Raw genomic sequence first — 27,852 nt, forward strand, 5'->3', positions numbered from 1 at the left:
GAACTATGGGGGGAAAAAGAGGAACAATTGTAATAATCCGAACAATAAAGATTTTTTTTTTTTTTAAAAAGTCACAGCTGCTAATTACTTCCTCTGAGAGTCGGTGTATGTCCATTTCCCACCCTGCCAGCAAGATCCTTTCTAGCCCATGGCAGACAGATAATACCTAATCCTTTGTGTACTTTACATGCCATTGAGTGGGCTCTGACTCCTGGTGACCCTGTGAATGAGTGATGCCCACAGTGTCCTGTCCTCAACAGCCCTGCTCAGCTCTGGGAGACTCCTGACTGGCTTCCTTTATGGAGTCCAAGAATGTGCATTTTTAAGAAGCTCCCAGGTGATGCTGGTGATGATGGGCCAGGCATTATACTTTGAGGACAGCTGGTCGAGAGCCAAGGACCGGATTGGGATTTCAAAGAACTGTGCCCTGGTGCTGGCCTGCCGCCTTAGTGAGACACTTAATCTCAGTCCTCAGTTTCTTCCTCTTTAAACTAAGGGTCGATCAGAATGGGATCTCCTTTAGTCTGACAGGTGAACATTCCCAGGTCTGTTCCCCGGGTCTGTCCACCTGCCTCTGCCTGTCCCTGTGTCACTCCTATGCTCCCCGTCATGTTCACCCACATACATACCACATTTATGCACATGTACACACGGTAGAAGTGTAGTGTCATAGGCAACCTCAGGAGTAAATTATTCGAGTCTAGAGGTAAGACTAATGGGTGCTTTAGTCCACCCATCCCCCCCTCCCACTTCAGATTTCATCCGGCTTCCCTTCTCCAGCCCTTCCCAACAAACATAATTTTATTTTTTTTTAAATATATTTTATTGATTTTTTACAGAGAGGAAGGGAGAGGGATAGAGAGTTAGAAACATCGATGAGAGAGAAACATCGATCAGCTGCCTCCTGCACACTCCCTACTGGGTATGTGCCTGCAACCACAGTACGTGCCCTTGGCCAGAATCGAACCTGGGACCCTTGAGTCTGCAGGCCGACGCTCTATCCACTGAGCCAAACCGGTTAGGGCCAAACATAATTTTAAACAAACATAATCATAATCTTGCTCTCCCTGTAAATGCAATACCTCCCAGCACACCACCCCTTACCCCACACATAAAAGTCATAGAGCTTTAAGATCCTCTGCTGAAAGTCCCTCTAATATAGATTTTGCAATAGCTACTGGTTGGAGGTTCCCCAACCCTGATGCTACTGTCTTGTGAAATCCAAACTGATTCATTGGAATATCAGAAAATGGAGAAGTTAAGACAGTGGTATATTTACTCAGTAAATCCTCATAGAACTTCCTCATGCTGGGTTTTTTTAAATCACACCCCTTATTCAACTTGCCACAAAGAATTTCATGACATACATTCATGCAAACTGGTTTTAAGGACTCGGAAGTATTTGTTGGTCAGGTGCTGATTTACATGTTCACTAGGGCTGCTCCTGGGGTCCCCCCATCCCGGTTCAGGTTTAGCGTGTGACGGATGGTTCCACTTCATCCGTGAGTGGGGCGTGCGGGGGTCCAGGAAAGGGCAGTGTGCTTCACTGGCGGAGAGACACGGTCAGCTGAAGCCCTTGGTGCACAGGATTACTCAGTCCACAAGTTTATGGGGTGTGGTTTATTTTTCTTCTCCTGTTGAAAATGTGTTTTTGTTTGGCTCTTGCAAAGTTGCCTGCCCTGGATTCTGAATTGCTGCCCGAGCAGGGTTCTCAGGCCTTGACCTACTTGTGTTAAAGGCCAAAGACATTCAGGAAGTGGACTGCCCTACCTCCCTGAGGGAGGAGTGGCACAACGCAGGGACAAGCAGGCATTGGCAGCCGGGCTGGTGTTTACTGGGGAGGCGACAGCGTCCAAGGATATGCAAAAATGAAGTCGGATGCTTTGATTACATGAAATCTTAAGCATTACAAAATTTCCTAAACTGATTGTGTTGTTGGAGAAAATTTCTATGAGAAATTTCCTGGTGATGGAAGTTAAAATGAAGGAAACAAGGTTTTAACATGATGACATTTTAAACATTACAAAATTTGCTAAACTGCTTGTCCTGTTAAAGAAAATGTCTCTGAGAAATTTCCTGATGATGGAAGTAAACGAAGTTTAACATGCAGTGATCCATGTTTCTACTTGAATCAATGGGCAATGCATTCCCTGCCTCAGAAGCTTGGGGTGATGCCAGTATATTTTTTTTAATATGTTTTTATTGATTTCAGAGAGAGGATGGGAGAGGGAGAGAGAGAAACATGGATTGGCTGCCCCCTGCACGCCCCCTACTGGGGATCGAGCCTGCAAACCTGGGCATATGCCCTGACTGGGAATCGAACCAGCCTGCGCGCATGGGTCAACACCCAACCACTGAGCCAGACCAACTGGGCATGACACCAATAATTATGAAAGGTACTTAAAATGAGCAACTGTCTCTAACCGGCAGCCTCTTGTGTGTTTTACTCGGAATAGGAAAGGCCAGTGGTGACTTTCAGATTCGGAGCATGGGAAAAAGGAAAATTACTTTCCTGAGTCAGATTCCTTCCCCTTTACTTAAGCAGATATGTGTCACCAATCAAGTGTGGATATTAATTCTTTATATGAAGGGATTTAGTAAAGTTAATTATCTTGAAGGGGCTGACATTTCTGGATGCTGGTTTAAGTAAGACAAGAAACATTTGAAACATCCCTCACTGTGTGGCCTCATCCTTCCCAGGGCAACCAAGGCTCCACCCTCTTCCAGCTTAATTCTCCCACCCCCTCTCTCCCCACTCCAGGACCCAGGTCTTGACATCTTTGTGTCTTTGTTTTCACTGCCTTTCCCTCCTCTGCCTGATAAATTCAGCTCAGCCTTCCAGGCCCCGGCACATGTCACCACTTCTGAGAATCCACTCACTATGAAAACTTCATTTCTTCCTCGATTCTCCTGTCCTGGTTTATGTGTGGTAGCTGTGACTACATTAAAATAATAACAGCTTTTATGGCTCATGCCAGGAGCTAAGTGCTCATGGAATGTACCCAGTAGGAAGCAAGAACCAACATCACTATTCCCATCTTACAGAAGTGGAAACTGAGGCACGGAGGACTTGCACAGCGGCAGGGGTGTGCCTGGCTCTTGACCACTGTGTCATCTGTGAGGTCTCCAGCAGGCACCATCGCTAGCACCTTGCATAGCATGGGGCATAGTGGCACATAGTGGGTGTGAGGCTTTGTTGGAAATGGTGGGTTTCATGAGAGCCTTGCTGGGGAGACAGCTGTAAGGGACCGATGTGAAGTCGCAAGGAGCATGCTGCTCGCCGCCCTTCCTGCACAGCAGATCGTGAGGGGCCCGTTGCCTTCACCTCAGTACAGTGGTCCCCAAATGTACTAAATGGGGCGAATGGGGAGTTGCCTCCATGCCACAGCACAATTCTGTCATTCATCTCAAAAGAAAGAGGAAATTTACTTTTTAGTTCTCGTTTTCACATTTCCAAGTGTCTGTATTAAACCATTCTGCACACTATTCAGCAAAGGCCCTATTTATCTCCCCAGAGGGGACCATCAGAAGCTAATGTCCAGGCCCTAACTGGTTTGGCACAGTGGATAGAGCATCGGCCTGTGGACTGAAAGGTCCCAGGTTGGATTCCGGTCAAGGGCATGTACTTTGGTTGCGGGCACATCCCCAGTAGGAGGTGTGCAGAAGGCAGCTAAATCGGTGTCTCTCTCATTGATGTTTCTAACTCTCTATCCCTCTCCCTTCCTCTCTGTAAAAAATCAATAAAATATATTTTAAAAAAAGAAGAAGAAGAAGAAGAAGCTAGTGTCCAGGATCTGTCCCTCGGCTTCTAGGACACTTTGCTGTTTGGGGTGGGAGGGGGTCACAATTCCCATGCTCGAGCACCACCCAGACACACCAGGCCCACGGAAGCAGACTCCAGGTGCAGAGACGGGCACGGGGCCTCTCTCTGGTATGAGGACCCCTGTGTCAGAGCATCCATCTAGTCCTACCCTGCACCCGTTTCCCAAAATACACTGCCAGCGCTTGACTATTACAAAACTGCACTGAAAGTATAATTTACATACTTTTTAGAACATTTTTCACTTAGACATTTAAAATTAATAGTTTTATATGCCCTATCTTGACTCATATTTTAAAAACCTAGAAGGGTAATCTCATTACCTGTAGAGTCACTATCAAACTTAAGGTTGATAACAAAGACAGCTCTAGTGTCATTTAATTCAAGTTCTTTACTTTAGTCTTTTGAAAAACAGATATTTTTGTTCACAATCTGGGTGATAGGTATATGGCTTTTTGTCTTACTATCTTTTAAAATAGATATGTAATGTCTCCTCTGTAATTGCTGTATTTCATAACAAAATATTTTGAAATTAATATAGTATAGCCTGAGGGTCAGCTCAGACTTGAACACTGTAAGCTGTAGTCTTTTTAATATGTTTCCCTGCATCTTAGACATGGGGGTTGTGGGGCTGGTGGGTAGGAGAGCGGGTGAAAGAATTATTCAGTGATGCCCTGCCTCTATTGTCTCCTTTACAGGGTAAAGCACCAAGTAGAATACCTGGGTCTGAAAGAAAACATTCGAGTGAGAAGAGCTGGTTATGCCTATCGGCGCATCTTCAAAAAATTCCTGCAAAGGTAATGAACTGCGACTTTGTTTTAAATAGGTTTATTGAGATATAATTCACATATCGTGCAATTCACCCACCAAAAGTATACAGTTCACTGGCTTTTACTATACAGAGTTGTGCCTTCGTCACCACAATTAACTTTAGAACATTTTCATCACCCCAAAAAGAAGTCCCACTTCCCTAGTCGTCCACCCCCAATTAGGAGACACTGCTTTCTGTCCCTGTAGATTTGTCTATTCTGGGCATTGCATATAAATAGAGTCATACAACCTGTGTCCTTTGTGTCTGGCGTCTTTCAGTTAGCGTAATGTGGGTTTTCTGTTTTGTTTTTAAAATACATATATTTTTTAATTTCAGAGAAGAAGGGAGAGGGAGAGAGAGATAGAAACATCAGTGATGAGGGAGAATCCACCCGAATCCCGGGCATGTGCCCTGAACGGGAATGTGACCTCCTGGTTCATAGGTCGATGCTCAACCACTGAGCAACACTGGCTGGGTGAAAGACATTTTTTAATTCAAACTTCATGTAACAAAGGGTATCAGGCTGAAGTAGAGCTTAGTTGTCTTTGAAATCCAGCACATCTAGCAAAGTAATTTTCCTTCGGGGCTGCTGTTTCCTGGGCTGTGAGGTTGGGATGGCTGCCCTACCAGTCATCTGTACAGGTCATTGGTGTGGAAGGCCAGGAGAGACTTACCTAAAAGGCAGATCATTTCATACAATAAAGCAGTGGTTCTCACCCTTTCTAATGCCGCAGCCCTTTAATACAGTTCCTCATGTTATGGTGACCCCCGACCATAAAATTATTTTCATTGCTACTTCGTAACTGTAATTTTGCTACTGTTATGAATCGTAATGTAAATATCTGTGTTTTCCGATGGTCTTAGGCTCTACAGCAGCGGCTCTCAACCTGTGGGTCGCTAGCAGGGTTGCCTAAAACCATCGGAAAACACAGATATTTACATTACGATTCATTCACAGTAGCAAAATTACAGTTACGAAGTAGCAATGAAATGATTTTATGGTTGGGGGTCACCACAACCTGAGGAACTGTATTAAAGGTCGCGGCATTAGAAAGGGTGAGAACCACTGCAATAAAGCCTCATTGACTCTGTCCTCTCACACTCAAGTTTTTTTATAATTTTGGTGGTGGATTAGACTAGGAATAAATTCACCCTCACGTCTCTATAAATTAAAGGGGCCACTCCACCTATTGTGTAAGCAGAGCTGAATGAAAGGGAGTATGTAGGAAGCTGAGAAAATAAATTTGTAGAGCTCTTGCACTGTTATAGCAGCATCCCTTTGCTGGCAAACAGCTGAGATGTTGATTATGAAAGACTTTTTAACCAGATCGGTAACACTAGCTTTGGCCGAAGTTTCTCAACCTCAGCTATGGACATTTGGGCTGGAGGAGTCTTCATTGTGAGGGCCATCCTGTGCATTGTAGGATGTTTAGCAACCTCCTTGGCCTCTACCCACTAGATGCCAGTAGTGGCCCGCCACTCCCCCCTCCCCCCCCGCCCCCGTACCCCTTTCCTCGAGTTGTGACAACCAAAAATATATTCAGACAATTACCTAATGTCCCAAGGTGGGGGGTGGGGGTGGGGCAAAGCCAGTTAAGAACCATAGCTTATATAATCATTTACATTTTTGCAAAACTGCATTTTTACAAAATACTTTTCCAATTAAGAGGAAACAATTCAATGCAGAAAATAGTGAATGAAAAGTGTTTCCTCCATCTTTCCCTAATTCAGAAAAGCCTGCCACAATAATTCCAAAAAATTTATAATTTTATTCCCCAATATTTTTCCTGTACTTCGATCCTTGCAAATTCTCTCTGATTGGCATTACTGTTGCAAAATGATCAAATATTTTAAGCATCTAACCTTGATTTTTTTTTTTTTTTGAGAAATCAATTCTGAAAGACCTCCTTTCTTACATAATACTTAAAAACAAACAAACAAGCCAGCGAACCTGCTTCCATAAGCTATGCTGTGAGCTCACAGCACTGGGACGAGCAGGAAATCCACGCTGTCCTCACAGGAAAGCCTGGAGGCCCTGAGCAGGCCGTGTTACTGTTTGCAGCAGCTCCTGAAGCGAGCTGTGACATGACCTCCTCGGTTATAAGATCCCGACCTCTCTCAGGTGCCGTGCTAGCTTTGTGAATCCCTGCCTGGCACGTTCCTCTGCACCTCACACAGAGTAGACATTGCGATGATCCTATCCTAGGTGCCTCCCTTCTTAGCTCTTCTGCTGTGGGCTTTTCCATTAGAAGAGACAAATGGACAGCCCTGACTTGTGAAAAGCAGGCTTTTTTGATGTCATACTTCATGTGATTTGAGAAGACTAGGAGGATAATAAAATTTGGAAGGAAATTTATTTTTCAATAAAAAGTACATTCTTGCCCTAACCGGTTTGGCTCAGTGGATAGAGCATCAGCCTGCGGACTCAAAGGTCCCAGGTTCAATTCCGGTCAAGGGCATGTACCTTGGTTGCGGGCACATACCCAGTAGGGAGTGTGCAGGAGGCAACTGATCGATGTTTCTCTCTCATCGATGTTTCTCTCTCATCGATGTTTCTAACTCTCTATCCCTCTCCCTTCCTCTCCATAAAAAAATCAATAAAATATATATATATTTTAAAAGTACATTCTTAGTCTCCCACTCAAAAAAGAAGGCCATATATGTCAATGGGCAGAGACAATGCAGTTTTCCATTAGATGTGTGAGTCTGGGATTCTGGTCATAACAGAGTCTGCCAGTGACTGTCTCAACAAGTGATCTTCTGTGAACCATCTCATACCGTCTCTCTCTCCGTGGCTGAGAGAAAAGGCTTTGTGTATAGAGTTATTTTCTAGGTGTCCACAGAAAGGCTGCCCACTGAGAAACAAAGTAACTAAAGGGAAAGGAAGTGTTAATACCCAGCACAACTATCCACATGTGCATGCATGATACAACCTGGGAAGGAAGCCCACAGGTCTAAACAGACCAGTGGTTCAGACACTACCTAGAGCTTAAAAAAGAGGAAACAGGGAGCATTTGAGATCTTGCTCCCCGGCATATGTCATCAGTTTGGCTCAAATAAACTCTTATACAATTTCTCCAAAAACTCAATAGGAAACAGGGGCTTTGTGTGTGTTCATTATCTTGCTGGGGGAAAAAATCCTTTATATTGATCGAATATAGCCCTCTTGACTGAGAATTGGAGGCTAGTAATGCCTTAATTTTCCCACCACTGGGCCATGTGCTCTTGAAATAAGTCCTTCTCTGTTTTAAGCAGTAGAGGGAAGATTCCTATTTACCACTTGTCTAATACAACACTTTAGAAAGTGTCAAAAAGCTGTAATACTATCAACAACAAAAAATATGTTAAAAAAAAAAAAAAGCCTGGCCAGTGTGGCTCAGTGGTTGAGCGTCAACTTAGGAACCAGGAGGTCACAGTTCATGGTTTTATTCCTAAGTCAGGGCACATGCCCAGGTTGTGAGCTTGATCCCCCATGTGGGGTGTGCAGGAGACAGCGAATCAATGACTCTCTCATCGTTGATGTTTCTATCTCTCTCCCTCTCCCTTCCTCTCAGAAATCAATAAAAACTTTTTTTTTTTTAAAAGCTGTGAGAAATGACAATTTGAGTCTCAGTTTCGGAAAGTATTTATAAATCCTCAGAAAACACTTTGGAAGAAATAAGCCTAAATGTGCATTCTGATTCTTAGGAAGAAAAATGTGATAGAAACGTAAGAGATCTGCAAAATTTACCTTACAGCACCACATACATACTACCCATGACCTTGACCCAGACCCTCGGAATGTGGGTTTGGAAAAAGGATGTTTATGAGCAGTGGCATTCCATGTCATGGGCAAGAGAGAAGAAAGAAGAGGAAGCTCAGAAAAGCATGAAGTGTAGAAAGCCTCCCACTGGCTGCCAGGATTTTTGTGTCCTTGGGGAGCCGGAAACTCTCTTAACCCCAAATGCCAGCAGCTAGAGGTCCCTGGGGTATGGGCCGCATTTCCTCTATGGAGGAAACATTGGGCTGGTCATCTGAGAAATAACAAGGAGCCTGCCGTCTCTAAGGGCAGGATGAGAATTCCAGGTGGATAGAACAGCTGGTGCAAAGGCCTTGAAATGAAATGTTGGCATATTTGCATCTTAAACTGAAAATATTTGATAAGAGGCGTATAAGCTATTATGCTCATCTCTCCCAATATTATCACAGGCACCAATTCGGCAGTGCGTGCACCATTGCCACGTACAACCCCTTCCCATGGTGTATCCTGGAATAAACAATTGAGCTGGGTGTACTTACTTAGTAAGAACAGTTGTACCAGAATTGCATGCCCTGGTCTCTCCAGTGGAAAGAAAAGGAAATGGGGAGGCTGCATCATAAAAGCAAAGGGGACCGGCACAGTGGTTCAGGGTATAGTCATGTCTTACCCAGACCCAAACTGTTAGGAGGCCTTGCTGGGAAAAAGGAAAGTCTCTGCAAAACGAGCTCCTTACTATAAAAAATCAAGTGAGAAATATAGCATCATTTTAATGGGGTGGGCGCGGAGAGGGTATGTGAATTGCAAGGAGCTATCTATTTGCAATTGTACAATAAAGACACTTTCGTTTATAGTTTTTATTTGACAATCCAGGCAAAATTGCACTTAAAAAACTGTCGTCCTGGAGGTCTGGTTTTTTCTTTCTCACCTGTCCTCAGCATGGACTTCACTCCCTCAGCCATTTAGATTTGGGGTACTTTGCCTCTTTTCTACCAGGTCCCCCCATGGCATCTAGAAAGGCTCTGCTGTCAGTCATTTATATGTGGCTTCGTTTGTTTAATTGACTTCATTACACCACATGTGAAATGTATTTGTGCTCATGCGTGGCTTTAACAAGGCATTCTCATTTTTAAGCTTTTTGTCTTTAATTATGGAATAGGAGGATTTGCTTCTCAGGAAATTTATGACACTCTCAGGCAAGATGTGAATATTTGGGAGGAGCAGAGAGGGTCCCTAGAGTCACCTTCTTCCCAATCAGCTGGTTCTAAGGGTGTGATAATGCCTGGTCTGTCCTCTTAGGGAGCCCTGGATCCTGAAGGCAGGCACTCCTCTTACTAAGATTCCCTTCTCCCTTGGATGCCACAAATCAGTATGATGCTGGAGCCGCTTCTCGGGACAAAGGAAGGACTGGCTTCTAGAGGCCTGGGGCTGTCCATTGGCTGTACTCTAGATATGCCTGCCTATCGACCACACCTCCCCCTTCTCACCTGTGTGCTCCTGATTTCTCCTCCCATCCTCCTTCTCTCCACCTCAAGTCTTTGGTACCTTCTGTATTTGGCATCCTGCAATGTGCTTCTCTCTCCTCTATTGTGGCAGCCTCTCATGTATGGCTGTCTAATGTTTCTAACGTAGACACATGTAGAAGGGTATATAACTCTTTAAAAGAAATACTTACACATCGACCAATGTGTGGTTTATATGTAGTGCCTTGAGTAAAGAAACGGGTTGGGGTTCAAATCCCAGCTCTGACACTTACTACTAAGTAGCCTTGACGAGTCTCTATTTACCGGTTTCCTACTCTGCAAAGTGGAAAGACCGACCTGATCAGGTTGCTGTAAGAATAAAATGAGCTCATACAATTAAGTACCAAGAACAGCACCTGGTCCACAGAGTGCGCCCTGTGAGCCATTCACGTTAGTATCACTGCTGAGGGCCAGGCACGCTGGGAGGTGCTGGATGTGCAGCCTGAGCCACACACGGGGCCACCCACTCACGGAGCTCTGGTCCTCACGGAGGAGGCATACATTAACCAGATAAGCACAAGCATGAATGAAATTGCAAATGATGATGCATGGTCTGAAAGCAAAAGGTTTTATCTGAGAGAAAATAGCAAGGCGGTGCTTTTGTGTGGTCATCCAAAAAGGCCTCTCTGGAAGTGTCGCTGAAGGGAAGTCGCCCTGAGCAGGAGCGGCCATGGGAGGAGTTTGGAGCACAGCACGGCTGGTGGAGGGAGCAGCAAGGGCAGAGGCTCTGAGGAGGGAGATGGCTGCGTGTGCACCAAGAAGAGGCCATCCTCCCAGGAACATGTGAGCCAAAGGAAGAGCAGAAAGGAGACTGGAGACTCAAGATGCACAGAACTCCAAAGATGGAAGTTAGTACATCATAACAATAGCAGCTGCTTAGAGGGCACTTTATAAAACTGCAGCAACTGTTAGGTGCTCTGGAGAAATCAGGGGAAATCAATATTGAGAAGAGACCATTTGATTTTCCCTGAGGAGTACCTTTGGTGACCTTCAGCAATGCTGTCTTGAGATAATGATAGAAAGGCAAAGTAGCCCTAGCCAGTATGGCTCAGTGGATACAGCGTCGGCCTGCAGACTGAAGGGTCCTGGGTTTGATTCTGGCCAAGGGCACATGCCCAGGTGGCGAGGCTGGATCCCCAGTGGGGGTCGTGCAAGAGGCAGCCAATCAATGATTCTCTCTTATCATCGATGTTTCTATCTCTCCCTCTCTGAAATCAATAAAGAAATATGGAAGGAAGGGAGGAAGGAAGGGAAGGAAGGAGAGATAGGGAAGGAAGGAAGGAAGGAAGGAAGGAAGGAAGGAAGGAAGGAAGGAAGGAAGGAAGGAAGGAAGGAAGGAAGGGAAAAGTAGATTTTCAGCAGGGTATTATCATGAAAATGGCCAGATAGGGAGGGAGGAGGACGCATCCCAGACCCAGTGGACTTCGCAGCTGTTGAGATCCATCCCTAAGCCTTAAACGGTGGTGAATGGATCGCCTGGACCCAGCAACACCAGGTGCCTTTGGGGGGCCATGCAGTCCGGGCCTGATCCTTCTCTCCCGATTATCCTCACAGGTATGCCATTCTGACCAAAGCCACCTGGCCCTCGTGGAGAGGAGATGAGAAGCAAGGTGTCCTCCACCTGCTGCAGTCCGTCAACATGGACAGCGACCAGTTCCAGCTCGGGAGGAGCAAAGTGTTCATCAAAGCGCCCGAGTCTGTGAGTGCGCGCCGACCCCTCCCACAGCACGGCTGGCTTCCTTTTCTCGTCCTTGGGCTCATGCCTTAACATAGTCTCCTCCAAGGTTTTCCTCCGCTCCCAACCTAAGCATGGGTCATTCCCACAACCCTGCTCCCTCGTAGCCTTCAGAGCACTCAACATGTACGGAAACTTACCATCACGTCACAGTTTCTTTTCCTACTCAGTGTCTCTCTCTCGTCCTAGATGGGCATCTCCTTGAGGCCAGGACTCCTGCCTGCTCTGTATGCCGTTGTGTCCTCAGGGCCTCGCATAGAAAGCAGCTCATGGCAGGTGCCCACTCGTGGTTTATCGTGTCCAACAGTGTCTGAGCTAAAAAGGGCTTCTTTGTCCCACCACGGAGGCTTAGCTAAACCCACCTCCTCACCTGGGTTGACAGCAAACAGGCCCAGGCTTCCTCCTAGAAGGCGGAGCAGGGCTTGGGGATGAGAATTCCCAGACTGCCTCTTGAAGACTAGGAGGGAGCCTGGACAGGATGGTGAGGAGACGAATAGGTAGGAGGAGAAATCTCCGGGTCTATAGAAAATCAGTATTTGCCTGTAAGGAATTCAAACAATTTGCCGTTCACAAACTTCTTATCTTTCCTGGTGAGGGTGTGGTCACTGGGAGCCCATTGAGTATCCATAAGAGATTCTCAGTTGAGCAGAGCCCCTCCGTTCTGCCCAGTGAGCTCTGGGCTGTGGAATGGAGCATTGCTTTTTACATTGGAGAACCTGCTGGAACTAACCAGGTTTGGCATCAACATTTCTCAAGGTTCCTATAACAGTCACAAGACTGCATTTCAGGACGCTGTGGTGAAGTTGGCAAAATTAATCATTGAGTCGAAGGGAAACTTGCAGTGTTGAGAACACGAGAACTTGCAGTGTGGTAATAATGGAAACACTTGACTTCAGTCAAATCCTGGTCTGGCGGTGCGTTTTCTTCCTCTTTGGAAGAGGGGCCACGGCTGCTATTCTGCTTGCCCCAGAGGACCCGCCTGACACCCACAAATGATAAGAGCTGTGAGTGAATGGCTTTATGAACCATAAAGGTATTAAATAAATAAATGGCACACATCAATAGAGCCCTTTTATGAAAAGTTTGTGGTAGCATTTTCCGCTCAGAGTTATTTGTAGCTTCACAGCGACTTCATCTCCAAATATAAAATGAAAATGTTGTGTCACGCACCATTAAGCAACCCACAGAGCAGTTCCTGTTCTTTCTAAAACAGGACGGGGTGATTGATCAGCACAGTGCAGAACCCCTCTGTTGGCTCGCGCCCGCTTGTACTTTTTCCACATAGAATTGTTAAATTTCCACATATAATTAAAACAGCCTCAATATTTTGCATACTTTTTTTTTCTGATTCAGCGGAGCTTTGACTCTTCTTTTCCCATATTTTCACGCATGCGCGCGCGCACGCGCACACACACACACACACACACACACACACACACATATTCCATCACCACCACTCTCCTCCCCACCACTCATCTGCCCACAGTTAGCCCTAACATTGCAAATGCTTGTACAAAATATTGGTTTTTAAAAATCCACGTTGTGATCTTTTTGCCTTGCCTTGTACAGTGAATGTGCTGAATGTACGAAATAACCCATTTGTTTTAAGAACCCACATGAGCCATTAGGCACCACAGGGCTTGGTTTCGCTTATTTGTTACATGTGTCTGCGATTGGGGGTTTCTGTTTTTGTTTTCTGTCTCTCTTTTTCTTCAACTTCCCTGACTTCGAACCCACACGGCCTTTGAAAAGAACCTACAACCCAGCTCATCGTTGAAATAGTCTATTGGAAGTTGGGAATTGGTTGCCGCCCCATCCTTTCTGAGTCACAGTGTATTTTCTCTGGCGCTCCCAGAATAGTTCTGGGAAAGAAGAAATCAAGACTTACACAAAAACCCAACACACAAGATAAGAAACACCAACGAATATTCTTACAACAGGCAACCGCAGGCCAGTGTTGTAAACATTCTGTCCATGCGAAACCATGTAGTCCCTTTTGTTTTTAGAATATGCTTCTCTGCCTGCTGTACGTGGCCCTGTAAGCTGCGGATGAAGCAGCCCCGCCCTTGGTAGTTTTCCTCTGAGATGTTATTGTTGCACAGCTGGGACGGTGGGGAGGAGAGGTTGAGTGACAGGAGCGCGTAGATGTGGCTCCTGCGTTATAGACCCAGATAAACAGACAATAAATCAAGCCCAGCTGCCTTCAAACCAAGTAGGCCTGTTTACTTCTGGAACACTTTTGCAATGATCATGCATCCTCTTTTACCTTGGGTTTTTATTGGTGCATTTTATTATTTTTCCTAGAGAGTCACATGAGCCACTTTCTAGGTGAATGCAGAAGTTCCCCCACCATTTTGTGAGTGGAACAAATGCGGATTCGTAGAGAAGGGCTTCTGTGTTAAAGGGAGGAAGAGCCTGGCAGAGCCTGAGGGCCTTCGGTGCACTTTCCAGCCCGACCCAGCCTGAGTTCCAGTGTCCTCATCTGTAAAATGGTATCATAGAAATAGGTGGCTCGTACAGTTGTTGAGGGGTTGAATGAAAAAAAAAAAAAGCGTAAAAAGCGTCTAGAATGATCCCTGACCTACAGCAGGCACGCGTACATCATAGCTCATTGTTATCGTCTTCATTATTCCAGAGCTCCACTGAGTGGGGTGCAACAATCAGTATTCATTGTTAACATGGCCTGAGTCTCAAGACCTGCCATTTTCTGATATGGGCCCTTAAACAACACAGCCTCGGTTCCTCCTGGTGAATCCAGGTCCCAGCCAGCACATCATCAGTCCTGCTCTCATCACCATGGCGACTGTCCTCTGCCCCTGGGCTCCTGGGAGAACTCCCTACACTTCCATGGAACTGAGCGCAGGGCAGTCCTCCTTCCACAGCCGCACAAACTCGGCTTCTGGTAAAGCCGGGACGTTCTGTTAAGAGGCTGCAACACTAACCAGCAGTCTCCACCGACTCATTCGATCCTCTTTGGATCAAGGTGGGGAATAAGTGGAGAGATTCTGAAACATTCATTTGACTCTCACAGAGATTATGAGCAGATACCATTATTAAGGTCCCACTGGATACACTCAAATTCAACTATTTTCCTTTTTGGTTGTTGTAAAAATATATATATATGTGTAGATAAAAGTTAAACAACATCCCCTACCAGTCATTTCTTTTTTTTCTTTCTTTCTTTTTTTCTTTTGTGTGTGTGTGTATGTGTGTGTGTGTGTGTGTGTGTGTGTATGTGTGTGTGTGTGTGATTGAAGTTACGTTTATTTGAGAGGAAAATAAGAATAGTGGACTTTGAGGGAGATCTGGATTTAAATTCTGATCTTTCTACTTGCTAGGTTGGGGACTTTGAACAAGTTAGTCTTTCTGAGTATTAGTTTTCTTATCTGTGAAGTGGAAACTAATATTAAACAGAGGACATGATTGTTCAGGGGCAGTAAATGAAATTACAGATTGAAGTGGGTAGTACAGTGCTTGATACCAGTCATTTCTTCGCCTTTGTGCCTGAGTGTGAGGAGCTGCTTGCCACGTGTGGCGTGGACTAAACCAAGTGTCCCTGAAATAACCAAACAGAAGTGATGCTCAGGTCTTCTGAACTGGCTCCCATTTATCTTCTTTACGTTCACAGCTATTTCTTCTGGAGGAAATGAGAGAGAGGAAGTATGATGGGTATGCTCGAGTGATACAGAAATCCTGGAGGAAGTTCGCGGCCCGAAAGAAATACGTCCAAATGAGGGAAGAAGGTATTTCCGTCATTTTGTTTCGTGCGTTTGACAAACCTCAAGAATAAGTTTGAGCTTAGATGAAAGTTACAAGTTTATTATCCTTTGCATGTCATATGTCGTGTGTGAAAACTCTTGCATCCCTTCAGAGTTTCTCTGTGTGAGTATTTCCCTCCTTTTTCCGGGGGCCTGACCCTCCTCCCTTCTCTGCCTTCATGGACTTGCAGCCTCAGACCTCCTGCTGAACAAGAAAGAGAGGAGGAGAAACAGCATCAACAGGAACTTCATCGGGGATTACATCGGGATGGAGGAGCACCCAGAACTCCAGCAGTTCGTGGGCAAGAGGGAGAAGATCGATTTTGCAGACACAGTGACCAAGTACGACAGGAGGTTCAAGGTACACGCTGGCTGCCCACCCCAGAGTCACCAAGCAGATTCCTTAGTTGTAAAACTAACTCACCATTTTGCTTTTCTTATTACCAAAACAGAACATGCTCGTTGTAGAAAAATTTAGAAAATACAGAGAAGCCAAAAGAAAAATAGCTACCTATATCCAGAAACAGTGTTAACTTTTTGTGTGTATCCTTTAGAACTTTTTTATATAGACATATTTCTGTATATTTCATTTTATAAAAATGAGATCTACATTACATGCTGGTTTATTTTTCTGGGTTATTTTTTTGTTGTTTTGTTTGTTTTTTTAAATATGCCAGGGAGAACTTTCCATTTTATAGACATATCAAAACTGCATAGATTATTTTGTTTAGCTGCATAATATTTCATTCAGCAGATACTACATTTTTAACCAATTTCTCATTAATCTATTCTTTTTTTTTTACTATCATTAAAAAAAGGTGCAGTGAACATCCTTTCATGCATATCTTTGTGCATCTATCTGCTGATGCTTTCAGAGAAAATTGATAGGAATGGAATCGTTGGGCCCAAAGGTTCCGAATATCAGGCAGTATTGCAGTACTCTTACTCATCTTCCCCCAGGAAATGACTTAACAAGGTTTTCTCAGGGCCACTGGAGGGACAGCTGACGTTTTAACCTATTCCCTTAAGCATTTCCTTTTGCCTAGTAAAATCTTGGCCCTAAAAGTGAAATCTGAAGCCACTGTAGTTCATGATCCATTAAGAGCTTTTATTTATTTATTTATTTGGTTTTCGGCCAGGAAAAAAATGAAATAAATAACAGTATTAATAAGAAGAATGATGTTGTTTTGCTGAAACCAAATCATTTCTTACACCCCCAATGGGGTGCCAGCTGTTCCGGCAGCCAACATGAGAGCAAGCTTGAGTATGCGTGTCTCTCAGCGGTGTGTGGGTATAAGGTGGTCAGTGGCCCACATATTCCAAAATCTGTTCATATCTGATTTTAAAAAATGTTTTTATTGCCTCTTTAGAGGGAGAGAGAGAGAGAAAGAGGAAAAGACCATTAATTTGTTGTTCCACTTATTGATGCATTCATTGATTGCTTCTTGTTTGTGCCATGGCTGGAGATTGACCATCAACCTTAGCGTATCAGGACGATGCTCTAACCAACTGAGCTACCCAGCCAGGGCCTCATATTCGATTTTTAAAGATTATCATTGAAATGAAAATTTATCCATTTTCTTTTTTATATATTTTTATTTATTTCAGAGGGGAAGGGAGAGAGAGACACACATCAATGATGAGAGAGAATCACTGACTGACTGCCTCCTGCACGTCCCCTACTGGGGATTGAGCTCACAACCCAGGCATGTGCCCTTGACTGGAATTGAACCTGGGACCCTTCAGTCCACAGGCCGACGCTCTATCCACTGAGCCAAACCGATTAGGGCAAAATTATCCATTTTCAAAAGTAAAAATGTCATGGACTCAAAAAATACATATGTAGACACTTGAGGGATCCCTGTTTGAGAAATGTTCTGTAGCAGATAACTGGCAGGGTCACCTTATGTGTTGGTTTGTCCACAACTGTCCCTTTATACCTGTTATCCGATACCTTAGGTCCGTGGTCAGCAAACTGCAGCTCGCGAGCCACATGCGGCTCTTTGGCCCCTTGAGTGTGGCTCTTCCACAAAATACCACGGCCTGGGCGGGTCTATTTTGAAGAAGTGGCGTTAGAAGAAGTTTAAGTTTTAAAAATTTGGCTCTCAAAAGAAATTTCAATCGTTGTACTGTTGATATTTGGCTCTGTTGACTAATGAGTTTGCCGACCACTGCCTTAGGTGGATCCAGATGAGTTTGCCATTTTTGAGAGTCAGAGAGAGTCAGATACCATTAATGTCATATCTGTCAGCCTAATAATTATTGATAGTGTTCCCATTCGCTACCCAAGGCAGCTTCCCCTCATGGGGTAGCAGGTGCCCACTCTCCGGACAGCTGTCCCTCCGGCGTGCCTATCCCCCTTCTGAAAGCGCCTCTCCTTCCAGGGCATAAAGCGCGACTTGATTCTTACTCCAAAGTGCTTGTACCTAATTGGCCGAGAAAAGGTCAAACAGGGCCCAGACAAAGGGCAAGTGAAGGAAGTGCTGAAGCGGAGAATCGAGATGGAGAGGATCTTGTCCGTGTCCCTCAGGTGAGTGGCGGGGGGTGCCCCGTGCCTCCTCACTATTGCCATTGCTGTTCCAAATACGGCCGATGAAAGGCCTGTCAGGTCCCCCGGTGTCGCCATCGTGATGAAAAGAACAGTCTCCTCGTCTTCCCTCAGGGAACCTGGCCTTCCTTGGTCCCAGGGATCCTGATGTGACAGGATGCGACACCAAGAAAAGGTCGAGCACTGTTAGCTTCTCTCGTCAGGAGACACTCAGATCCTTTGTTCCCATCAAACCTGAGAAATAAACCTCGTATGTGCAGTGGTATAATTGCTCTTACTGAAGTGGGGCACGGGCCCAGAGCCCGTCCCCAAGCCCACCGCACCCATGTGGAACACCAGCAAGGCCCAGGCAGAGGTGGCCATCAGCATTGGTTTATAGCTTGCTGTGCCCTCTGATTGGCCAGGAAGGGAAACTTCTTTGGGCTCCTTGAGGCCCTTCCCGCCTGTACTTGCAAGGGAGGGAATGCAGATTGGCCGCCATGAGCTGTAGCCTGGGGTCATTGCTAGTCATGGCCTTCACCTCCACGTTCACAGGCAGGGCCCTGGCTCCTGCTGTCAGCACTCTGCCTTTGTTTGACAGAGGGAGACTTCCCAAATCCCAGGCTAAGAACTCCCTGACCCAGCTCCCGCTGGCAAGAGGAGGCCCTCGACGTCCATAGAGGCTAAGAAGAAGGGCCCCTTGGAGCCCAGTAGCTTCCTCCTGGAGTTGCATCCGGGAGCCCTTCTGAGGATCCCGGTGCCTCTGCCAGGCCGACTTTTGGGGGCGGCCATGTTCCAGTTGCTTGCGAACATGTCTTTCTGGAATTGGCACATCTCTGAACTCTTAGTCCACACAGAACAAAACTGCTGCTCTCGGGAGACAGCAGGGGTTTGCATGCTCGGGCGTCTGACCGGCCAGGCTGGAGGTCCTGGCTCCAGGGAGATAATCCAAAGCAGATTGCAAGCCGTGTCCAGTCTTGCCTGTGTCCCTGTGGTTCCTGATTCTAGCTGCTCCCAATGTTCCCGATAAAGGACCGGGCGGTGCTGTGAGGTTAAGCGTGTAAAGCATTTCGACTCGGGATGTGGTAACCCTTCTAAGCAGGAGTCCCTCAGCAGCCTTTTGGAAGCCCCACCTCGGATGGGTCTCGGTGCCATGAATTTCAAGGAAGAGCTGCAGACGCTGTCTGGCTTTCAGGTCTTCCTGAGCGTTGGGCTCGTTGGCTGGGTCACAACCTGAGCCACACTCTTCCTGGCTCGCTGGGCCCTGAGGCTGAGCTGCCCTTGGTGTTCGAAGGAACCCAACGGAAGCTTCTCCCTTTTCTAGCGTGGGGACCAGCCATCCCAGAACGAAGCTGGGTTAGCTGCAGCGAGGCCGGCTCCGGAGCATGTGCTCATTAGGCGGATAGTGATTGCTGTTCTTCCCATTATTATCACCCAACTCTGTCTTCAGAGCATTCGAGGGGGACTTGATGGTAAAGAATCAGGCCTACATTTGTATCACACACTTTGACATCATCTTGGATCAATTCCTTGAGGCTTATCAAGGTGTCGGATATTCACACTCAAATGTTTTCCTTCTGTCTTTTGTTGTCTTTCTGACAGCATCTGGGAATACAGTGTCTCCTGGTAACACCAGCTTCTTTTTCTGCTTCCTCTTTAGCAGTCATGGTCTGGACACGTGCTTCCTTGTGGCCTTCCCTTTCTAGAAGCGGTAATAAAATGAGGTATTTAGCCTGATAGTTGTCCTGACATGATAGGGAAAAGAAAGAGCTTGAGTCATTTTAGCTTGTGATTTCTGCATGTTGTAGTCACTGAACCTCACGTTCACCAAGATTAATACTGTCCCCTTGTTTCCGTCATTCATTGGGCTAACCAGCCACCTAAACCAAGTTAGGAGTACAATGAACAGATGGGGGATGGTGTGTATAGAATCAAACCCAGAGTAGAAACTGATTGTGGTTACCAGACCACCAAATGTGTGTGTGTGTGTGGTGTGTTCAAAATATTTCAATATAGAGAAAGATTTTAACAGTTGTCTTGCACTTCAGAAAAAAACATGTCATAACGTGTATGTGTGTTTTAAAGACTTTATGAGGCTGACTGCGTGACTACTGGCTGGAAGGACCATCTAACGACTTCTAGTTAAGACCATCAAAGTGTCCCACACATTTGGTCTTTCAGCCCCTCTCTGTCTGTTATAACATAATCACTGTCAAAGCAAAATGGGCCCTCAGCTCCCTGTCCAAACAAACCACCATTCAAAAACAATTATGAGACCGTTTGGGAAATGTGAACATGACTAAATATTTGAGAGGAAGGATTTATTGTTCATTTCTTTAGGCGTGATAATGGTATTGTGATTATTTTTATTTAGAGAGGCTTTGTCTTTTAGAGACTCACACTGAAATATTTAAGGATAAAGTAATATGATGTTTACACTTTGCTCCAGAATAGCCTGGCTTGTGTGTGGAGTGGGAGTGCAGATATGATTGTGGATTGGTAATTGTTTACACTTGACATGTGGAGGTTCATTCTACTCTATATATTTAAAATTTTTCATAGTCAAGATTTTTTTTCTAATCCTCCAATAGACATCATATTTTATAAGTTCTTTTCTTTACCTTTTATAAATATGCTGAAATATACCTGGTTGAATTAGAATTGAAATTTTTTAATATAAATTTTTATTGATTTCAGAGAGGAAGGAAGAGTGAGATAGAAATATCCATGATGAGAGAGAATCATGGATCAGCTGCCTCCTGCAAATCCCCCACTGGGGATCAAGCCCACAACCCGGGCATGTGCCCTTGACCAAAATCGAACCCAGGACCTTTCAGTTCGCAGGTCGACGCTCTATCCACTGAGCCAAACCGGCTAGGGCTAATTGAAATTTTTTAACTTAACAAGAAAAAATAGGATCGGCCCAGTAGCTTGGAGAGACGAAGACTACAGCTGTCCAAGGGACTCTAGGGTAATGTGAACAGGAAAATCCTCATCTAAGATTCGTTAGATGGGACCACTGATGCTGGCTTCCACCTTCCCTGGAGACCTGGGGAGAGTGTGGGGAGGTGACACATCAATATTTAGTTGAGCCGAAACCGGTTTGGCTCAGTGGATAGAGCGTCAGCCTGCGGACTGAAAGGTCCCAGGTTTGATTCCGGTCAAGGGCATGTACCTTGGTTGCGGGCACGTCCCCAGTAGGGAGTGTGCAGGAGGCAGCTGATCGATGTTTCTCTCTCATCGATGTTTCTAACTCTCTATCCCTCTCCCTTCCTCTCTGTAAAAAATCAATAAAATATATTTTAAAAATATATATATTTAGTTGAGACATTGGATTTTCGAGGCCCAGAGTCTGCTGACAGGCCAAGCATCAGTTTTGGAAGAACCCTTCCAGAGCTGCTTCCTGTCCAAGTACTGACCTGGCTCCTATTTGAAAAGCTCAATTTGCTGAAAGGGTGGCCACAAGGTGTCATAGCCTATGCTCTTTGCTTTCCTGTTTTTAGGCAATGAAATTGGTATCATAAAGTCTCATATTTGGGGACTGTCTGATGAAGCTTCTAGGAGCCCTTCTCATTCCCATAGCTGATCATGCCTAAGACCAAAAAGCTATGTGGCTGCCCATCTTTGTATGTGATGGGCAAAGCAACCTGTAAGAGGGGCTTTAGACAGAGGCGCCAGCTTCTTTGGTCACAACATTCTTGCCCAGATGTTTCATTGCCCAATTGACCTAAGCATCTGGTGATCAGAGCAGCCCGCTTCACCACCTGCTCAGCTGACCTGAAGCCATACTGAAATCTTGTTGTGACTCGTCATGGCCTTGGAGCATTGGGAACCTAGAAGTCATTGGCTTTTGGAACTGACCACCTACCTTGTGTTCAGCCCTGGATTCGAAGGTGAATGAGACATAGTCACCACCTCAAGGAGCCCCTCCCACTCCAGAAGAGGGAGCAGACACCTGAGTAAACATGTGCCCCAAGTTAGAAGTGTTTGGAGAGGGATGCATAGGGCAGGCCTGGTGTTCAAAGACGGGAAGGAGCCTTTGCACCTGCAGCCAGGTGGCCGGTGGCGTTCTCCTGGGAGGTCTGTGATGAGGCCTCATACAACCTATCCCTGCACTTTCTCAGAGAAACTCATAGATTCCCAGCCTGGTGCCACTGGTTTCCCTGAGGGTGGAGCTCTGGAGAAGGTCTATTTTCTTCTGGATTTACCTCAGTACTTTCCAGGTTGCTAAAAGGAGCATTTATTTCATAATCAGGAACAATTTTTATAAAGGCAGGGTCATCTCAGCAAATTACCTTTCCGGCTTTAAGCAGGGGGGGAATGCCTTTAAGACTTTACTCAGTGTTTTGTAACATTTTTTGAAGAAGATACTGGTTCAGGGAGTAAAACAAGATTTTCTAGTGTTCTCAGCAATACCACAATAAGCCACAAAGATGAGGGGATAAAAACAAGCAGAAAGCCAAAGCAGGAACTAGACCGGGGCGGGAGCTTTCAGCACGGGGTGCAGACATCTGCAAGGAATTGCAGCTTGAGCACATGAATAAGACAAGGGCGAAATCCAAACATAAGTCTGATTTTTTTTAAAGAATAAATAAATGTAAAAACTTTGTTTCCAGATCTAGGAGCATGGGCTGAGGAGAAAGGAATGGGCTGGAACTCTGGCCTGGACAAGGATGGATTCACCGACTCCCAAGCCTGGGTCATGAAAGGGAGGGGTTTTGAATTTGATGGTTGAAGTCAAAGTGTCCAAACCATCTCTTTTTGTTTCCAGACTCATGCTGATAATTGACCTTAAAGTTTTGGCCTGCTTGCTTTTTTTTTTCTTTATGGTAATAAATCTAAGCACATTAAACTCCTCAGGATTACTTATGTTGGGCTCATTTAGCCCCGCTGAATAATCAGTCCCGCCTGCAGTACAGCCAGACAAACAGACACGTCTGGACATGTCAAAGAATGCTTTGAGTCCAGTCACCTCAACAGGAGTGTCATACCTCACCCCACACGCCAGAAAGTGGTGCTTCCTGTTTTCACTCTTTCCCCATTGGGTGCACTCCCTTCCTAACGCAGCAGTCTCTCACTCTTGTGCTAGGATGCTCGGACTTCATTTCATTAATTCCAAGGGACTTGGAGAGCTGTTTTGAGCAACTTTTATCTAAGCGTCCTTTGGAGTTTTGAATTAAGACAATTCCAGAATTTTTCTAAAAATAGGAAGATGGCCCTAACTGGTTTGGCTCAGAGTGGATAGAGCGTCGGCCTGCGGACTGAAAGGTCCCAGGTTTGATTCTGGTCAAGGGCATGTACCTTGGTTGCGGGCACATCCCCAGTAGGAGGTGTGCAAGAGGCAGCTGATTAATGTTTCTCTCTCATCGATGTTTCTAGCTCTCTATCCCTCTCCCTTCCTCTCTGTAAAAAAATCAATGAAATATATTTAAAAAATATAAAAATAGAAAGATGATAGTAGCGTTGTGGCCTCAACCCTCTGAGGTATATTATTCTCAAACTTTAAGAAAAGTTTCTAATTCCTAGTTTGGGAACAAGAAGGTAGAGTGGAGATTGTCCACTGTCCTATAATATCCATTCTCTCCTCTACCTATTAATGGCCAGCAACCTGCCCCAGGACTACATTTCCCAGGCTCCCTTGCAGCTAGGTGTAGCCATGTGACAGTGCTGGCCAGGGCGGTGTGAGAAGAAGTGACTTATATCACTGCTTAGTCATTTCTGTGAAGGGAAGGAGTGGGAAGATGCCTGGCTCCCTGACACTGTAGAACTGTCATGTTGGCCCTGGTGTTGATTTTACACATGCTGTTGAGTGACAGATGAAAAAGCTGTACCTGTTGTTGAAACCACTGGTTGTCAGGGTCCTCATCACAACAGAAAAACCTATATCCCAACTCTCACAAGAGTGTGAGGAAGTCTGGTTGTTATGTGGGGATGTTTGAAAACAAACTCCTGAGGAAATGATGATGACCAGGTGCTCTACCAGGTGGCCATTACATGTCCAAAAAATGCCTGTAAGTATTCTGACTTCACATCCAGGGATAACTCCTTGGGGTAGTTGTCTTCAATGAACAGGCTGTGAGGGGCCAGCTCCTTCCCCAGGTGATGGTATCTTGCTGCTCGTGTGTCCCACCCCCCTGTGGTTGGTTTACGCTGCCATTCTGTGCCTTTGGATTCCAGCTGTGTTGTGGTCCTGCCCTGGACCTCTTCTCCTGTGGATTACCAAGCTCCTTCCTGTAGGGAGGCTGGGGCTGAGGTGTCCGGGAGAGAGGCTATGGCTACAGTCTCTGGCCTGATCAGTTCGGGTCCTGAGCTTCCTGCCTCAGCCCAGAAAGAGAAAGTTCCTGACAAGCCTGGGATAGCCCGACAAGGCTCTCTCTGCCCAAGGAAGACCCCTGGTCCCACGGACTGCCCACCCTGACCTGGTATTCATGGGATTGAACAGAGAGACCTCATGAGTTGCAGTTTAAGTGGATCAGATTCTACATGAAAGAAGGATCCCTCATCTCAAAGATTCTCCACACTCCAGTCCTCCTTACTGGCCCTGCCCTCTGGCTTTGTCACAGACCACAATCCTACTGTACAGTGGTACCAGGGGCCCTGAGAGCAGGGCACAGCTCCTGAGTGACACCCCTTGGCTCTGCTTCCTAAAAAGCCATGTCGTTGGCATTTCTTGCATGTAAAGGGATTAAAATATGCGTGTGGTCAATTCATCAAGAGGGTTCGCTTACTTTGCTTTTAATGCCTAGAAAAACGCTTACCATGGCCAATAAAATGTCATGTAAGAGGGTTGACTTAGCTAGTTGACAGTGGTGCTTGGAGGTCATTGTAAACCTATACATTCTGAAGCCTTTGGGGTGGTACCCTCCTTCAACTGGGCTGGACACCTAACAGCAGGGGGGGAAACCCTCAATGGTATGTGCGTTGTAATTTCCACAAAGTCCAGCTGGGCTTGGTGATGGCACTATATGTATAAGTGATTCCCCGCTGCCACTAGGTGTTTTCCCCAGTACTGGGTTTCCCTCAGCCTCTTCTTTCCATCCCCGCTCCAGGCATGTTTGCCCCCAGCCGTACCCTTTCCAAATGTGCGTTTCCCACAAAGATGTGCTTTCCCTGAGCCACGAAATGCACCAGGTGGCACACGATGCTCGCGCTTGCTGCTGTCGCACACCTGGCTGGTGTGTCTGCCCTGCGGTGTGGGCGCACCTTCAGCAGCACCTGGCACGCGTTCTGAGCTGAGCACCGAGTACCCAAAGGCTCCTAATAATGAGTGCATTCGAAGCCCAGGATGTCGGCTTCCCTTTTGATAACTGAGCTTACAATTCTTCAAATTAGGATTTATTACTGTGGCTGCAACCATGTCATCAGTTCTACTAACTTAGGACTTATGTGGAACGGTTCATTTTCAGCCCATTCTACTCAGTCGCATTCTGGATTTACATGATCTTAAGAACATAGAAATGGAGTTTGAAAATGGATTTTTTAAAAAGACTAAATGGATTTTTTTTTAAGACTAAATCGTTCTTAAAGTTCTGCTTTTAGCCGTGGCGTGGGAGAAGTGCTTCTGTGGATGCTGTGGGTGGGCTGTAAACTTCCTCCCAAAGCAGCTTTCAGTGGCTCCATTATGTAATTGTTGTGTTTTCTTTTAAAGATTATCGCTTACAGGAAGAAAGGCTAGAAACCTAGTGCTGTCTTACAGAACTAAAAATTGAGTGAAAAAAGGATGGGTAAACGAAAGTGCAACTTTTCTTTCTAATCCCTGCAGTACTATGCAAGATGACATTTTTATTCTTCACGAGCAAGAGTATGACAGTTTGCTTGAATCCGTCTTCAAAACTGAATTCTTAAGCCTCTTAGCAAAGCGTTATGAGGAAAAAACCCAGAAACAACTACCTCTGAAATTTAGCAACACGTAAGTTGGGACCTGGGGCCCTGAGCTCACTGCCCAGGGCCAGGCTGAGAGGAGGGGAGGGCTGTGGGTAGGTCCTAGGGCCTGCCAGCTCTGGTGGCTTCCGCCCTGGCTGCCTTAGCTTCTTCCCCACCCCCACCCCCACCCCCCACCCCCCACTCCCCAGAATCGCAGGGCTGCATATTACAGTCCGATGGCTGTCATGGACTTTGAAAAGGTCACTTTTATGTTTCTGTGAAACAATGACTTCACCAAAGGGTGTATGTTTTGTCATTTGGACAAAAATCTGCAGGAAAAGGCAGATTTTTTTAATATTATCAATAAAAGAATACTTTTATTTAGCAGAGCAGCCAGAGCAGAGTAACACGGGAAGAAAGAGAAAGTGAACAGAGTGGGGGCTTAAGTTCCCAAAATCAATACATAATGCCTATGGGGGGTGGGGGACCTGGGGACTAGTGGGCTGCAGATGGCCCGTGTCTTGGGTCTGGGGTCACCTGCCTTTGCTGTAACAACATGGTCTCGTGGACCAGATCCTGGAATACTGTCTGTCAAGCTTCTAATCCTATTTGTCAGGTGAGAGTGATTTTTTTTCTCCTTAAATTTCCATCTATCACATGGCGATCTCTCTTACTACCCACAAGAATTCCAAAGTAAAGCCTTAATTCCTTGATGAGGGAAACTTACCGTGATTGATGCTGCTGTGGTTGCATTGAAATAGATACTGGTAATTGTATGGATTCTTTGCAGCTCTTCCAAGGAACCATTTGGCTATTCAGACCAGGGCAGTTATTTTTTCTGGGAATTTGTAATAAGGGAATAACAAGAAAGGGAGACTCTGAAGAGCCAAGCCACTCAATAGAATAATAGGCAGCTACTTAAAATTATGATTTTTTTGGTCCAACAACGTGAAAAGGAGGATTTTTAGAAAGCAGAATATGGAATGGAATTGTGTAAGCATAGAGGCAATATGAAAAATAAAACTGGCTGGGGGTTTGGAGTTGTGAGGAAACCTCCCTGCTGTTTGGATTTTGGTTGCTGAGTGCTATCTTTTCCTCTGCCTGGGGTGGGGTAACGGTGAAGGACTAGAACTTAGGGAAGTAATAACCGCATTCTGTGCTCAGGAAGACATGGGCTAACGTGTGTCTGGCAGCTCCCAGTCCTCCATCAACAGACCAGGGAAATCGGAGAGAGGCACGAGGACGCACCACGGCAGGTGTGGCCTGGAAGTTGTCCCCTTCCTCCTGTCCCCCAGGCAGTCCCACCCGGGTCCACTGCAGAGTGACACTGGCACCTCCCTCACCACCTGGTTCTCACAGGTGCTGGGCCCTACATGCTCTGCCTCTGGTCGCTGGGCTCACTCTTGTGCCAAACCGTGGCTGTCAGACGCATCCCCCGGGCCCTGTGCTGGTTACAGTCCTGGTCTTGCCTTGTTTGACAGCAGGTTCGCCCAGCAGTCGAACGCCATGCTGGGGTGGGTGAGCTGCATTTTCTCTCTGCTTCATTCTGGCTTAACTCCAACCAATATGCTTGTCGCAGGCTTGAACTCAAGTTGAAAAAAGAGAACTGGGGCCCCTGGAGTGCCGGGGGCTCCCGGCAGGTGCAGTTCCACCAAGGCTTCGGGGACCTGGCCATCCTCAAGCCCAGCAACAAAGTGCTGCAGGTCAGCATCGGACCCGGGCTGCCCAAGAACTCCCGTAAGTGTCTGCGGGCCCCAGGGACCTGGGCTGGGCTCCCGGCTCCCCCGCCAGGCCCTCCCCTCCTCTGCCCCGCACCGTCTTTCTTCTCACCCAGCGCTCATGATAGGTGCGCAGATCTGCGGGGCAGTGACCCAGCACCTCTCCTGCCTCCTGGGCCTGGTTTTCTTCTGACTCAGGCATTTCAAACTAAACCAACATCAAGGCAAATGCAGTTCGACCTTTCTGAACGGTCCAGTAGTTATGTCTGGTATTCCTGGCACCACAATATTGTGTTTAAAACAAATAAGTTTGTTGGCTTAAAATTTCCCAGCCCTTTCTAGTCAGATCGTGTCAACAATG

At 46.0% G+C, this 27,852-nt stretch overlaps 1 protein-coding gene across 2 annotated transcripts in view; it reads left to right on the forward strand.

Moving 5' to 3' along the window:
• MYO1E (myosin IE) overlaps positions 1 to 27,852 on the forward strand; it is a 200,838-nt gene that overhangs the window by 149,606 nt on the left and 23,380 nt on the right. The window contains exons 18-24 of one of the 2 annotated variants that reach the window (XR_013959252.1): positions 4,519 to 4,617; positions 11,445 to 11,589; positions 15,254 to 15,368; positions 15,575 to 15,744; positions 17,768 to 17,913; positions 25,673 to 25,819; positions 27,353 to 27,476. Coding sequence is in view for 1 of the 2 variants with exons in the window: in XM_080645678.1 (XP_080501804.1) it covers positions 4,519 to 4,617; positions 11,445 to 11,589; positions 15,254 to 15,368; positions 15,575 to 15,744; positions 17,768 to 17,913; positions 25,673 to 25,819; positions 27,353 to 27,510 (980 nt within the window). In the remaining variant the exon portion in view is untranslated. Of the gene's footprint in view, positions 1 to 4,518; positions 4,618 to 11,444; positions 11,590 to 15,253; positions 15,369 to 15,574; positions 15,745 to 17,767; positions 17,914 to 25,672; positions 25,820 to 27,352; positions 27,511 to 27,852 lie in introns of both variants that reach the window. The other variant, XM_080645678.1, reaches the window with a different exon arrangement.

This window comes from Plecotus auritus (genome assembly GCF_963455305.1).
Source record: "Plecotus auritus genome assembly, chromosome: 1".
NCBI classification, from domain to species: Eukaryota; Metazoa; Chordata; class Mammalia; order Chiroptera; family Vespertilionidae; genus Plecotus; species Plecotus auritus.